This window comes from Dromiciops gliroides, chromosome 4 (assembly GCF_019393635.1).
Source record: "Dromiciops gliroides isolate mDroGli1 chromosome 4, mDroGli1.pri, whole genome shotgun sequence".
In the NCBI taxonomy this organism is placed as follows: Eukaryota; Metazoa; Chordata; class Mammalia; order Microbiotheria; family Microbiotheriidae; genus Dromiciops; species Dromiciops gliroides.
This window is the reverse complement of record NC_057864.1, coordinates 460,471,965-460,487,602: the sequence shown is the minus strand read 5'-3', so window position 1 is coordinate 460,487,602 and position 15,638 is coordinate 460,471,965. Positions and strand designations below refer to the sequence as shown.

Genomic DNA, 15,638 nt, shown 5'->3' with positions numbered 1-15,638 from the left:
GTGGACAGGGCTCCTTTAGGCTGAGATGGTGAGGAACCCATCTCTGTTCTTAAGTTGGTTACATTAGCCAGAGTTTTAAACTTCACTGCAACAAAGATCGGTTGGATCAGCAGCACAACCCAAAGGATGAAATAAATGATGCAGGCTGAGCCAATGATACTGATTCAACTACTGTAAAAAGCTGATAATACTCAAGCTCTCTTTTAAAATCAGTAACATTAGAAATATTTTATTGATTGGCACCCTCTAAAGAGGATCAGAAGGAAATATCCAGTCTTTTGATTCTTCATTGAAGTTCTTTAAGTGGTCATTGAACATGGGATGCCCCTGGTTTTTACTTACTACAATCTTGGGAGAACCTGTCCCAAACGTCTTGGTACAGTTTCAGGCGCAGTACTAGTTAAACATACGCTAAAACTTTTTGGATATCAGTGTTTAATATATTAATTTCTAACCATGGTTCTGTGATTTTCCAAGGCCATCTTTAGATTTCTTTAAGGTGATAGAAATATTTGTGTTAAATAACTTAGTTAAGATGGTGAGCCTCCTAGCTTTTTTTTGTGTGTGTGTGTGAGGCAATTGGGGTTAAGTGACTTGCCCAGGGTCACACAGCTAGTAAGTGTTAAGTGTCTGAGGCCGGATTTGAACCCAGGTACTCCTGACTCCAGGGCTGGTGCTCTATCCACTGCGCCACCTAGCTGCCCCGAGCCCCCTATCTTTGTATCTGCAATGCTTAGTACAGTTCCCAGCACACAGGAGGCATTTAATAAATGTTTATTAAGTATTGACTGGCTGATGTGAAGTGTTTTGCATGCTTTAAAGCTCTCTATAAATCCTAGCTATGATGGTGGGTAGTTGATATTTCTTCTTTGGAAAACTGTTCATATTCTTTGACTATTTATCTAATGGGTGATGACCTGTGTGTTGGGATTTTTTGTGTCTATATCTATATCTATATCTATATCTATATCTATATCTATATCTATACACACATATCTATATCTATCTATATTATGTACGTGTGTGTGTGTTTGTCAGTTACCTATATGTCTTAGATATTTGACTTCTGGCTTCCATGGGAGAAAGTTGTAGGGAAGAAGAACAAGGAAAGAGAGAAGGCAATTATGGAGAGACTTGGACTGGTGAACTCAGTCAGAGATTGAGTGAGAGAGGAGAATTTTGGGAAGAATTGAGGAAAGTTGGTGGATGCAAAATCTTCAGAACTAGATAATGGCTTAGATTCTACTTGTGGGTTGAAACCACTTGATAAAAGACAAGTAGAAGAATTAAGGTGGGTTCTGGAGGATCAGAGAGAATGAGAGAGTAGAACCTGAAGAAAACTCAAGAAGGGAAAGGAGAAGCTCGTGTCTGAGAAGGGGGCTCAGACCTCTGGATCCTGGAGTGAACATGGGGATGGGAGATGCCTAGCAGAAGATGATAACCTACATAGGCAGAGAAGACAGTATTTGCCAGGAGCCTTGCGAGTCTTGTCAAAGAGAAGCTCATTCAGGTATTAAAAGAACTGGAAGCTGTGTTTGCTAAGCTTTCCCCAAAGTAGAGAGAGGCAAGCGCATTCCCCCTCTTCCCACATTCCCTTTGTTTGTAGCATGTGGAGTCTGTGGGTGCAGAGAGCTGCTTGGAGCGGCCTGCTCGTTACAGGTGTCGGCTCGCTTTGCCATCCCATCTCTTTCTAAAACTCTTGTCATAAAGGACGGTTCTCTGCATGGGAGGAAGCGAGAATCTGGAGGCCTCAGAGGTCCCTTCTGGTTCTAAATCTATGGTTGTTTGATTTTTACTGGTGAGGAAACGGAGGCTAAGAGACTTGCTGAAGCGTGTGAGTCAGAATGGCCGCCATCAGCACCTTTCTTTTCCTGTCCCGCATTTCCCCAGAAAGTCTCCTGATCTTTCCAGCGAACGTGCTGCTCTGTTCCAAAGCACCATGAGCCCCTTGCCTATATTGCCACTTTGTATAGTGCAGGTAATGCCAGGCATCACACTAATCAATGGGCTTACATACGGAGGTGAAAAGGAAATTGTCCCTGGGACAACTAGGTGCATCTGAGCAAATACAACATGTCTACAAGGCGGGTGCTGGCATCTGGGGGAGGGAGGGGCCAAGACAGGACTCTGGAGTGAAGTGGCATGTGTGCTGAAAGGGGAAGGAGTCTAGGCAGAGGGGGAGGGGCAGAGAGGATAGACTGGAGGCCTGTTGGGATGTGAAGGAAAGAGGAAGGTGACTGGAGTCAGGAAATGTAGGCTCAGACCAGCTTGTGAAGGCCCATGAGAGGTTTGTGTCTGATGCCAGAGAAAAGGGGGAGCCATTGCAGCTTCTTGGGAAGGGGAGTGCCAGGGTCAAACCTGTGTTTGAAATGACCTGAGAGGCATGGGGAGGATGGATTGGAGAAAAGGCGAGGGTGCTGGGGAATGATGAGGGCCTGGACTAGCATGGAGACTGTGCCAGTGGATGGCAGGGGTGATGTGGGAGAGGCTGTGCAGGCAGAGTAGATGAAACTTTCCAGGAATCACCTGCCTCATCTTTTACAATGACAGTCATGACTGTCCAGCTCAGCCTCCCCCAGAATGCTGCAGATCCACACGTATTCCTGTGGCTTTGCACTGGGGAGGCAGTGGCCTAGTGGCATTCCACAGGGTTCACCTCAGCACCCCTGAAGTGCCGACTGTGTGGAAGAGGCTGCTGAAGTCCTATCTTGTCCCTTAAACAGATTGGAAGTAGACAAATCCCTGGGCCTCTCTGAGCTTCCAATGGCTTCCCCTGGGCTGACGGATTCAAGCCCTATGTGCTGTGGCTCGAATCTAATTTAGAGCCCTGCTAACAGTCTGCTTCTGCTAGTCATGTTGATTCATCTTCTGGTCATGTGGTACTTGAATCATCTCCTTTTTGCCATGTTGCTAAAATAAATTTTATACTGTGGGTCTTGCATCTCTAATTTTGTTTCCTCCATGTTTTGCTTTCATCCTGCCTGCCTTTTCTTATGCCCTGTCTTACATTTATCTTCCTGCATTTATTTCTGCTGATTTGAACAAATACTTCTACTTTGGCTGACATGCTCTTTAGTTGTGCTAAGGCAAAAAACCCCCAAATCATCTGCATTTAGGATAAGGTTTTTGTTTTGTTTTTTTGTCTCTCTTGGCTATGAATTCTTACAAAATTTCTTCCTACAAATCCAGAGAGAAAAAGTGGACAAAATCTTCATCGTTCAAATGTCAGCACCAGCTCCTCTCTTCACCAACTCAGAATTTATATCCCGGTTATTGTGTGTCCTCCTCTGTGCTAAATTATTAGGAAAAGGGGAGAAGTAAAAGAGAAATCATGAATGCAAAAAACCCAACTCCTGGAAAGAGATAAAGCAAGGAGATCGAAAGCTTAAGTATTAATGTACATCCAGAGACAAATGGTCAAAGGCTTTGTTCCCCTTTGGATTCCACTGGAAGTGAATGCCTTTGATCACTGTTAACTTAATTACTGTTAGTAATGCAGATGTCAATATGAAAGTTTTGCATATAGGCGAAAGAACCTATGTACAGTGCCATTGATGACCATGACTATTCAGGTTGAGGGCCAAAGGTGAGGATTTGAAGTGTGAACCAGACATGGGATAGATGTAAAACCTGAAAGAGACATTCTTAGTAATGGTACTTGGCAAGATTCAAAGTCAGCAATGATTTGTTGTGACATTAAGGAGACCGTGAGACTCCCAGCATGGAAGTAGATGGTAAAATTTTGAAGAAGAAATCTTAGAAGAGAGTGAACACCAAGAAAAGATATTTTGTGGTGGTGTTATGGGAGATGTTTTGTGGAAATTAACTATAGATGATCTTTCTGGTCAAATGAAGGTAGATTTTCCTTCTGAAGAAAAAAAAAATTGTCATGACCCACTCATTGACCCAAAGTGCTCCCCCCCCCACCCCAACCCCCTCAGTACTTAGATAACTTTGCATCAATTCATTAGTGAACTTACTACTCTTCTAGTTGAGGAGTTGAAAGCAAACACGTGATTGTTGACTGCTGTAGACAACACAGCCCATTTGGGGGCAGTCTTGTTCATCCGCCAAGGGAAAGGAAGGAAATAGGATCTTAGTGTGGTCGTGATTCTTGCGGTGACCTTATGACTCAACTTTGAACAACCTGGAGATGTTGATGTGGTTGCAGTTGGTAGAGTCTTACAGGAAGTGCCGGGCAAACACAGAGTTGAGGCAGAATTTATACTAATAACTCCCATTTCTGTAGAACTTTTAGGGTTACCAAGTGCTTTCCTCACATCCACCCTCCAAGGTCAGGAGACCAAGTGTTGTTTCCCTGTTACAGGTAAAGACTTGGAGAACTCTAAAGTGATTTATGGGAGGTCCCTCAGCTAGCTAGTAAGTGCTTCAGTGAGACATGGCAAAAATCATTTCCTGGAAGCTTTGGGATGAAGAAACCCAACCAGGAATACTCACTTGGCTGCTAAGCTTATCATGTGTTGAGGTAGAGTTGCCATCCCTGAGAAATGACCCAGATTGTGACTACAGCCTGAGATTTTTGAGAGGTATTAATGATTGGTTCAGATGGTCCAGGTATGTACAAAAGTTTGAGAGCTGGGGTGTGTGTGTGTGTGTGTGTGTGTGTGTGTGTGTGTGTGTGTGTGTGTGTGTGTGTGTGTGTGTGTGTGTATTTGAATTCTTTTTTTTTTTTTTTTTTGGCCAGAAGGACCCAAGTGTTTTCCCAGTTAGGTGAGACAGAGCGTTTTGTGGAACTTTCCTGCAGCATTGCTTTTGACTTAGTATATGTTATAAGTGTTTTATTAGAAAGCTGATTTTCTGTTAAGTGTGTGACTTATGAGCTTTTTCTAAATTCAAAGGTTGGGGGTTTTTTTAAGTTTGAGGGATATAGTGATGATTCCCACCCCACACAGGGACACATCTCCGAAATTCTGGTGATAAATGGTAAAAAGGTAAGATTGATATGCACAAATTAAATTTCCATTCATCCTTTCAGGAACTGATCTCCCATAATGAAAGGTACCTTGTGTATTGAGAAATACTAGGTGTTTCTGAAATAGCTAAGTCACTGAGACAGACACTACATTTAAAATGTTTTAATTAAATTGAAGAAATGGATATAACCATCTTAGAGAATGATGCCATCTTGCAGATTAGAACTTCTAAGAAATTTAGTACAACACCTTGTTGCAAGTTGTCTTTTATTACGGTCAAGATGACAACAATCTTGTAAAACTCCTGAACAGAGAGCTATCTATTAACTTTAAACATTAAACAGATTTTTTCTGTGCTTTGAAATGGAGCAGTTAGATATTGTGCCAAACTCAGCAAACAGTTAAGTATCAGAAAAGAATTTCTATTCTAGGGGAAGCACTTTTTAATATTTACGTGAATTTAAGAAAGTTTTAAGCAGATTGAATGAAAATCTAGGTTGGATGGCAGTTCATTTTCCCTAGCATTGAAAGGGGAAAACTAAAGCTAGTCTTTTTTAAAGTCTTAACATCAGCAAGCTGTGATCTTTTACAATAATTCCACAGGTGGTGGAGGCAGCAATTCATCCAAGGCTTGTTGACTAGAGTCAAGAGGAGTGGGAAACCGGGTCTCTAATGGGGGTGAAACTGAATTACGAACTTGTGAGTTGTGTTCCTCCTGCTCTCTGAGGAGAACTTCTGGAGGAGGGGGCAGTGCAGAAGGGTCAGTGAGAGGAGGAATTTCCTGAGTGTCCTCGGTGTTGAGGCAGTCCAGAGGAGGTGGGAGATGAGAAAAGTCATTTTCAAGGGAGTTGGATGAGTCAGCATTTGGATTTCCTGGCCCATCTAAATCAAGGAGAGGAGGAGCTGGGGTCGATTCCGTCTCTTCTGAAGAAGAAATAGCAGTGCCAACTGTAGATCTGTCAGCGCTGTCCTCTGATGTCCCATTGGGCAGTTCTTCTGTTTTCTCCACATCCGACTTAGGGCATTCATCACAATTTTCACTTGAGTCAAACAATTTCACATCCAGATCATCTGCTAAGAGCATGCTTTTGTTGGGCTTCCAGATCTCCAGTGAAACAATTGATGAGCGTTTTACGGATTTTCCGTTTTCTCTGCTGTAGTCCATACACATATCAGGAGTTTCTCCATCAGCAAAGGGAGACCGGCCAGCCCAGTTTTGGTCACGGGCGATTGGTTTTCTAAAGCATTTCCAGACAACAATTATAAATATAGTGACTATCATAAAGGTCAGAATGGTGCCAATTAACACAGCAGCTATTGAATTGGCAGTAGAGCTCTGAGGCTTGGTTGGGGGGGGGTTGTTGTTCTCTTCTTGGTTGAATGCTGGAGTAGGAAAAGTTGATATTGATTGCTCGGTGGGGCTGGGGCCAGATGGTGCTGGTGGTTTCTGGGAGGAGATGTGAACTGGTGTTACTGGTGATTGCCTGGTAGAGTTGGTGACTGATGGTGGTGGTTGCCTAGTGGATTCGGAGCCAGTTGATGCTGGCGATTGACTGGAGGAGCTGATGGGTGATTCTGGTGCTTGACTAGAGAAGCTCGGGACTGGAGATCCTGGTTGTTGCCTGGTGGAATTTAAGATAAGTGATGCTATTGGTTGACTGGAGGACTTGGGGACAGGTGGTACTGGTGTTGGACCAGAAGACTTGCGAATGGATGATAACGGTGGTTGTCCCGAGGAATTAGGAGCAGGTGGTATTTTTAGTTGCCCAGAGGATCCAGGGACTGGTGAAGTTGGTGGCTGCCCAGAGGCCCTGGAGATGGGTGAAGATGATGGTTGTCCTGAAGGAGTGTGGATCACTTGTAATGTTTGATTGAGAGGGTTCTCTGTTCCGTTTCCAAAATGAGCCACTGTATTAGACACTGATGATGTAAAAGGAATCGTCTCAGGTGAGACTGTTGAGATTGCCCTGGTCTCTGAAAGAACTGTGTTTGTCAGGCAGCCACAGAAGAGCATTAGGATGAAATGCCTGGGATCCATTTCTGAAGCCTAAATCATAACAAGATGATTTTTTTCCACTGTAAAAGAAAACAAAGGGGCAATTAGCTCTCATGAGGACCGGGATTATAGCTAGCTTTTGTTTATTTTATCTCTATATTTAGAGGTGACACATTGAAATGCCACTGAAGGATTGTATGCCATTTATTGAGGACCAGCATAGGGACAGGCTCATTATCCAGTTGACTATGTGGTGGTGTACAGAGAAGGGTCTCGATTCAAACCAGCGAAAGGGATACTCAGGCAGAGGAAATGACAGATCCTTACAGTGTTTGCAATACATTCACAACTACTGCAAAGAACTCTTCCTTGTTCAGGGACCTGCTACAGACTGTAGACATAACTTTCCTGAATTCTGAAGTACAAGTCAATCCACTTCCCCATCCCACCCCCACCCCCCCCAATTAACCCGGTTGCCCTGTCACTTTCCCTTATTTCACTGCCAAATGTCTCATTTGTGCACTTGCTGTTCTCTTAAAGCACTGGTGGGATGGGCTTCACCTTCCTGTTCCACCTTGTGGATTCTGTACTCTGAAGCACCCAGGACCATCCATCTCATCACTGAGGACAATGGCCTCCACTCCCCCAGTCCGGAGCAGTGATGCTGGCAACCCATCTCTGATGGTCTTGGCTCGACTTTTATTTAATACTCATTTATCCAAAAGACTCACTTAGTAATCATTTTAGGCTTTCTGCTTAACCTGAAAATAAATGTACTCATTGTCATTTATCACAGACAAATTTCACCCTTAATTCTTAAGAAGCCAAGCATAGATAATTCTGGTTTTAAAGGCTGACTGTATTAACTTTGCCCTGCTTTGTTTTAGAAATGTCTTAAAATAACACTAAGATTCTATTTCAGTCAAGGCCACCAAAGAGGAGGAAGTGATTTCATGACCAACTGACTGACTGTCCTTCCCCAAACTCCATGATCTGCCCTCTGGCTAGCCTTGCACCCCATCCCACTGGCTTGAGTCTTCTCTTCCTTTCCAGCAGTACTGCACCATTTTGGCTTCTGCCTTCTCTGACTGTACCTTGGCTTTCTCTGCTCATTCCCTCTTTGGGTTTTCTCTTTCTATAATCTCTTTCCCTTTGGAGATAGCACCTCTGTGCAGGTAACACCTCCGCCTCTGTCTTCACAGGAACCAGAACTTAGTGTGGTGCCTGGCACATAGTAAGTGCTTAATAAACATTTATTGACTGATTGACTTCCACCCTGCCTTCTAGAGCTTTTGTCCCATATTTCCAGCTTCCTGTTAGACATTGTTGCTTTAATAACCTGCTGTTACCTCACATTTAAAATATTTAAACTTCTCTTCTTTTCCCCCAAAGGCGACTTCTTCTCCCTACTTCCCTATTTCTATTAATGAAAGCATTATCTTTCCATTTAGCCCAGTGTAGAGTAAGTCAGGAAAACAACCCAGGTTCAAATCCCATTTCTGACGCTAATTAACTATATAATCATGGGCAGGTTTTTGAACCTCCTGCCTCAGTTTCTTCATCGGTAACCTGGGGCTGATAATAGCTATAGTATCTACCTCGTAGAGTGGTGATGAGCCCCTAATGAGATTATATATAGGGGCAGCTAGGTGGCACAGTGGATAGAGCACTGGCCCTGGAGTCAGGAGGACCTGAGTTCAAATCCAGCCTCAGACAATTGACACTTACTAGCTGTGTGATCCTGGCCAACTCACTTAACCCCAATTGCCCCCCCCCACCACCACCCCCCAAAAAAAGAATAAGAAGAGATTATATGTAAAAGCATTATCACAATATTTCTACTCCTTCCTCCCCCGTGTGACCTTGGGCAGAAGTCACTGAACCTCATCTGTAAAACGAGGGGTTGGACTAGAAGGAGCATGCTGTGTGAGCGTCGAAGCATGGCCTGATGGGAGGCACGCCTTTCTTTGGAGTGTCAGTTCTCATCCCAGGGTCCCCAGCCTCCGTCAGGGCCTCTCCTGTGCCTCCTACTGTGGCCTCCGTGTGTGCCACGCCAGACTCAGGGAGGAAGGATATCGGGGCTTAGCCAATTGAACACCCTCATTTCACAGATGGTGGCTAGGACCTGGCATCAGGCAGGAAGGCAGGAGCAGTCGGTGAACACTCAGTGACCAAGCGTTTATTTATTAAGCACTTTGTGCCAAGTCAAGCACTAAGCATTGGGAACAGAAAACAAGCTGCTTGTCCTCCAGGAACTTGCATTCTAATGCGGGAGACCAGATGTCAATAAACTGGTCCCCATAAGATCAATGGGGATGAACAGATGGGAGGTAGTTTAGGAAGGGGCAGGGCTGTTAGAGCTGCAATCTGAAGCACTGACTTCTTGTGACTCCAACTCCACCAGAGCTCCGGTGCTGATGCCCAGGGAGCTCCCAGTGTCTGGACCCCAACCTCCCTTTCCCACTTGGGTCACCCACTGCTCTCAATGATAATAATAATAATAATAATAATAATAATAATAATAGACATTTAGATAGCATTTGAAGGTTTGCAAAGTACTTCATAAATATTGCCTCATTTGATTCCTATAACAACCCTGGGAGGTGGTTATGGAACATTAATAAGAGGTAGATGTTTATTTTCCCAGTTTTACAGAGGAGGCAAATAGAGGTTCAGTGGCTTGCCTAGGGTCATATGAGTAATAAAGGTCTGAAGTTGGATTTGAACTCAGGCCTTCCTGACTCCATGCCTAGCTCTCTGTCCATTGCCTCAGCTGTAGTCCTTTTAGCAAATATTGGTTGAGTGCCCATTATATGCCAGGCACTGTGGTAGGTCATGGGGATACAAGGACAGAAATGAAGGGGGGGTGTCCTGCATCATGATTAGTGCTGGCAGAGACCATGGAGGTCATTTGGGCTAAGCCCCAATGGCATAGTTGAAGAAACTCAGGCTTTGAGGGTGAAGGGCCTCACGCATGGTACTAGAAGTGGCCGAGCTAGATTTGAACCTTGGTCTTTGAACTGCAAATCCAGCCTCCTCCCAGGGCCCTACTCTTGTTTTAGGAACTTCTTTGATCAACTTGGGTGTTAATTCTAGGGGAGACCCTCATTATAGCTATTGATTTCCACAAAATGTTGGGTTATCCCTACTTTCCCTGTTGGGATGAATGATAAAAAGTTGGCTTTCTTGGCAATTCTTGTATCACCAGAAAATACTCGTGTAGTTTTAAGAGTATGTTCAGCTACAAGCGTTTGCCATTTTGTGGCTTTACCTAAAAATTAAGTTAAGCGTGGTATTCCTCATTCCAGTTAACTGAAAATTCATTAGAAGGAAAGCACTTAGAGATATCTAGGTGGTGCAGTGGATAGAGTACCAGCACTGGAGTCAGGAGGACCTGAGTTCAAATTTGACCTCAGACACTTGACACTAGCTGTGTGACCCTAGCCAAGTCACTTAACCCCAGTTGCCACACACACACACACACACACACACACACACACCAAAAAAGAAGGAAAGTCCTTAAGGCAAAGGTAGAATTAACAACTTATAAGGAGCCTATTCAGATTTATATGGTTTTGTTCTTTGTTCACATCCTTTCTTGTCAACAGGAAAGTAGAAATAACCACAGCTTTGTGAAAGTGATTATTTCCCTTGCCATTTAAGGAGTATGCCTACCCTTATCCAAAGCCCTGGTCCACTTCCTTTCTCCTCCTCTTCTACTGTCAGTTTTGCACCCTATAGTGATGTTTCACTGGCACTGGTGAAAATCCTAGTGATTTCTCCTGCACAGGATAAATCAGGAGATATGGGGAAAGACTTGAACCCCTGAGATGAGTATGATTCTTTGTTGTGAAATACTGCTTAAATAGGGACATTTGGGGGGGAAACACAGATGGTGTAATGTGGTGTTTCCTAACAGCCTTCACCTGTTCTCATGGAAGACAGAAGCCCAAACATTGAGAAAAGTGGCAGAGAGCAAACGTGGAAGAGCACTGGACCCTTGGCTGCCCATTAGGACTTTCCTGATAACCCACTAGCATTGTGGATGTTGGCAGAATAACCTTTCTGGGTCTCGTTTTCTTTATCTGGGCTATAGGAGAGGCCTCAACACACTAATTGGGCCAGAAAGGAAGGAGGAGGAGACAGTTGAGAGTCAAATGAAATGAAGAAAGCAGTTCAGTTCAACAGGTGTTTATTCAAGGGTCCACCAGGCAATGTAGAAGGAAAGGAACAAGGGACATCCTCCCAAAACTGTTTATAAAGCACCTGCTATGTACCAGGCACTGTACAAAGAGAACACAAAAAAAGGAAGGAGAGAATTTGAAATGTAAATCAGAAAAATGGGGAAAGATCTTGAGGAGAGATGAGGTTAAAAGAGTTGTGGGGGAAAGTCATCTTGGGCGCTATCTCCTCCATGAAATCTGCCATGAATCCCCTAGCTGAGACACATCTATGATCCTTTAGCCCTGTCTTCTTGTGCTTCGTAATCGTGCTTGTTTGTGGATGTGCATTGTTTGCGCCCCCCCAGAGTTTAAGCATTTTTGACATAGAGGCTATTTTTCATCCACCATTACCTGCCATCTTGTGCCTTTTATGGAATTAGGTAGATGTATCTATCACGTAAGGGATTCATATGGGGGAACGTGGGAAAACCAGGTCAAGAAAAAGCACTTATGGGGGAAGGGGGGTTGTGGTGGGCAACTGGAGTCAGTAATTCCTAACCTGCTCCACCCCCCCCCCAAAAAAAAAAAACCAACACACTAAAACAATCAGTAACATGGTCAAGATACAGTAGCTATGAAATAAGATTAGGGATAAATGGAGAAATAGCTACTCTGGTTATCTGGAACATCATAGGGTAAAATAGAGGCAGCTGTTGTACAGTAGATTGAACACTGGACCTAGAGTCAAGAAGACCTGAGTTCAAATCTTAGCTTAAGTTACTAACTGGCTATGTGACCTTGGGAAAGTCACTGAACCTCTGTTTGCCTTAGTTTCTTCATCTATCAAAGGGGGATAATAATAAAGACGAAATGAGATAAAAAATTGTAACATACTTAGCACAGGGCCCAGCACATGGTAAATACTAGCTATTATTACAGCTCTTATTAAATAGGCTGAAAGTACAATTTCAGATCAGTGATATGCATTTACATGAGGTATTTGGCTTAGACATTAAGAAGTGCTTCTTAAATATGATTGTGGAACATGGAGAAAACATCTGATTTTTTTTTTCTGGAGATTGGGAGAGACAGACATGGTCAGGGGAAGATTAGGTGAAGGTTTGGCTTTGAAGATGGCAGAAGTTTGTTCTTGGTTTTGTTTTTTTGGAGGTTCTTGCAAGTCCATGATTCCATGAAAATACCTCCTTGGAACATTGGATGACTGACCTTGAGGCCCCCCCCCCCTTTTCTAATTTATCAGTTTTGGTCATTTTATTCAGTTCAGACATTGTATAAAGCATAGATTTTATTTAAGAAAACAGTGCCACATTTTTAGTATTTCCTTCCCATTCCATCTAGGTAGAATCAAGCTAGGACATAATGAAACAATAGAATGAAAGCATCCTTATACACTGCCTCAATTCAGGAATGGCATTTTAAAATGCTTCACAATTAACATCTTAAAGGACATACAGAAGAAGCTCAAATAGCCGAATTTTAAAAGCAAGTTTGGACATATTAGGGACTTCCTACTTCATGTATAGTCATCTGTTTGACTACTTATGTGGAAACGCTCATCTTATTGGTGTTTAAGTTCAGAATTAAGTTAATTTTTAAAAATTAATTTTCAAAATTTTAAGCAAAAGCATTTATGAAGAGACAGTATAGGAGTATTTCCTTGTCCTTATGAAGTGGATTTAATTGATTTCTGATAATTCTGATCTTTATACAAATTTGTGGAACATTTTCAGATTAAAAAAAAAAACACCAGAGTATTTCATAGTATCCAGTTCTCTTAGGGCAAGCATCTTTATTGCCTAAATTTTGAAGTCAACATATGTTAACTGCAGTAGAATTTGTTACAAAGATTAATTTGCTTAGTCCTCCGTGGAGCCAGGTTCTTTGTACCTTCTTTCTTTGCACATTGGGAGAGTTCAAAATTTATGATTTATTTTGCTCATTGTAAGGCAGTAATACAACCACAGGCACAAGTGCACTCTGTCTAACTCTGTCCTTAGGAAGTGTGATCAGCATCCAGGGACTGGAGCAGTAAGCACCAGGTCACTCTTTTGGTAACTGAATAGTCAGTCAGCTGAACACACAGAGCTGTGGTCCGAGTTAGAGAGCGCTAGATTGCCCCGATCCTTTCCCCACAATTTATAGATGAGGAAATTTGCCTGAGATCGCCGAGTGTCTTAGGCTTCTCCCAACTCTTAACATGCCATGATTCTGTGAGGTTTTAGAGGGAGGCATCTGGGGAACTGAAAAGCCCCACTCCTGGTGACTATCTGGGCTTCAGTAATAATGCCTTTGCTGAAGAACTTTACCCCATTTGCCCTTTCTCTTCTTCAGTTCCTTTTGTACATAATTGCCACAGTGTAAAGCTCCAAAATTCGGTTTTGGCAAGAAAAGACAGTTGATGAATAATTCATTGATAATTTGGTACTTAGAGTTGTTTCTTTTGAAGTCTTTTAAAAATTAAGTGAAAAGAATATGAATGTTCCCATTTCCTGGTTGTAGACTTTGGTTATTTTTAAATAACAGTAGTCAGTGAGATTTTCATGGTTCTGAAATATCTCAAACCGAAGGTTTGACTTTTCAGGAAAGAAAATGTCAGATCCCTGGTCTGTTTTCAGTGCATATGATCACATTGATCCTATTCTCAGTTTTCTCCTTTATTTAGGTTTCTCTGCATTTGGAAATTTTTATGATTTTAAAAATGGAAAAGTTCACTAATAAATTGCAGGTGATTGCCTCTTGCCACTCAAAGCCTTACTAAGAAAGTTCCTTAAAGTTATGGATATTATTGGACTTCAGCCCAAATTGCTTCTGGTACTAGAGCTCAGCAGTTGATTTTGTTTGCTTGCAGTATGATAAACACCCTAAGAAACAAATTAAAAACCTCATCAGCCCAGCAACCAAAACCCAATTTTGTCATCCTCCAGGCCAGTGAAGAGTACAAAATAATGAGAATAGTAATGTCATTACTAATCTGAATAGTTAACCAACGTAAAACAGAGAGGAACCCAAAGATGTGAAAATTGCTCCTTACCTCTGCCGCACCTCTCTTGTCAACAAGGGATGGACATTTGAGGGGTTTAAGAAACAAAGCAGAAGTTGTGCTGAACCCAGTTTAAGATGGTGTCTGTGGAGATGCCTGAGGAGGAGGAGGTGGAGGAGGAGGAAGTGAAGCAACTGTTGCTTCAGGCAGTGTAGTGAGCAACAGAAAAAACAACTAAGGCTGCATTTTCACAGGGTGCACATCGAACTCTGCAGCCACCTACTCCCCTGAGATCTTTGTGATCCCTGCTGATCCACTGACAGAGACATTTCAACCTTGGTATCTTAACATACCTGTTTCATGGGCTATTTAGAGCCATCCCTGAGAGAAAAGAAGGCAATGGCTCTGTTGGCCTTTGTCTCTGTGTGACTGTCAACATTTCCTTTTGTCAGGAGCCTGATGACATGTTCTTGTCCTCAGACTTATTTGAGATTATCTTAATGAAGTTGTTGTTCATTAAATGATGTGATATTAGAAAATAGAAGTCATCAGGTTGTTACAAAAATATGTGTACCTGTCAAATATGACAGTTCCCAATAACTAGGGAATGTTATGTCAGCCAAGTGGCCAATTGAGCTCCATGATTCCTGATGGGTTTTTAATCCACATTCATGACAAATGATTAATTGTCAATGCCCTTGGTGGTGGAGCCATTCCACTTCAGTGAAGACTATTTGACCTACATAAGGAATGTACTAATAGTATCGTTTAGTTCAACTTGGGATAAGAAATTGTCCTGATTCCTTTATTTCAGCTAACCTTGATGCTTAGTTGTTGCTATTTAAGAAGTGGTGGTATGATACAAAGTGCCCAGATGACATGGGTTCTAATCCTGGCTCTTCCACTTAGGACCTATGTGAGCCTGGGCAAGTCACTTAACCTCTCTGGGCCTCAGCCTAGGCCCATGGAATAAAGAAGTTTTATGGTCACTTTCAACTCTTAAGGTGTATTCTAAAACAGGCAAGCTCAGACCAAAGGTTGGTCAATTTGTCTTTTAAAAAAATGTTTTGATAATATTTCACTATGATTGGTTTCCCTTTTCCGGGGGGGGGGGGGGGGAGGCAGGGCAATGGGGATTAAGTGACTTGCCCAGGGTCACACAGCTAGTAAGTGTCAAGTGTCTGAGGCCAAATTTGAACTCAGGTCCTCCTGAATCCAGGGCCAGTGCTTTATCCACTGTACCACCTAGCTGCCCCCAATTGGTTTCCTGTTTAATCCTATTTATTTTTTGCATTTAAAAAACATGATTCTGAAAAGGGAAATATAGGTGTCTTTAGATTACTCAAAGTATCCAGGACACAGCAAAGATTAAGAATCCCAACTCTTGGATGTTTGACATTAAGTGACAGAAATATAACTTTACATTTTGGTAATTGAGATACCAAATTTTATGATTTGTTATTTTATAACTTAGTTTGTCTGGAGTAAAAAAATCCATTTAGCAGAAATAAAATGGACATTTACAAATTCAGTTTTTGTAGAGC

The 15,638-nt window shown here is 42.5% G+C and overlaps 2 protein-coding genes across 18 annotated transcripts in view; one reads left to right on the top strand and one right to left on the bottom strand.

The window, feature by feature from the left end:
• The window catches only part of NF1 (neurofibromin 1), a 248,796-nt gene that overhangs the window by 182,373 nt on the left and 50,785 nt on the right, over window positions 1-15,638 (top strand). The gene's annotated exons all lie outside the window — the stretch shown is intronic.
• EVI2B (ecotropic viral integration site 2B) lies at window positions 5,146-14,584 on the bottom strand. The gene is made up of 2 exons (XM_044004339.1): window positions 14,146-14,584; window positions 5,146-7,010 (listed from the first exon to the last, which is right to left on the bottom strand). The coding sequence occupies exon 2, from the start codon at window positions 6,970-6,972 to the stop codon at window positions 5,521-5,523; it is 1,452 nt and encodes a 483-aa protein (XP_043860274.1). The 5' UTR covers window positions 6,973-7,010; window positions 14,146-14,584; the 3' UTR covers window positions 5,146-5,520.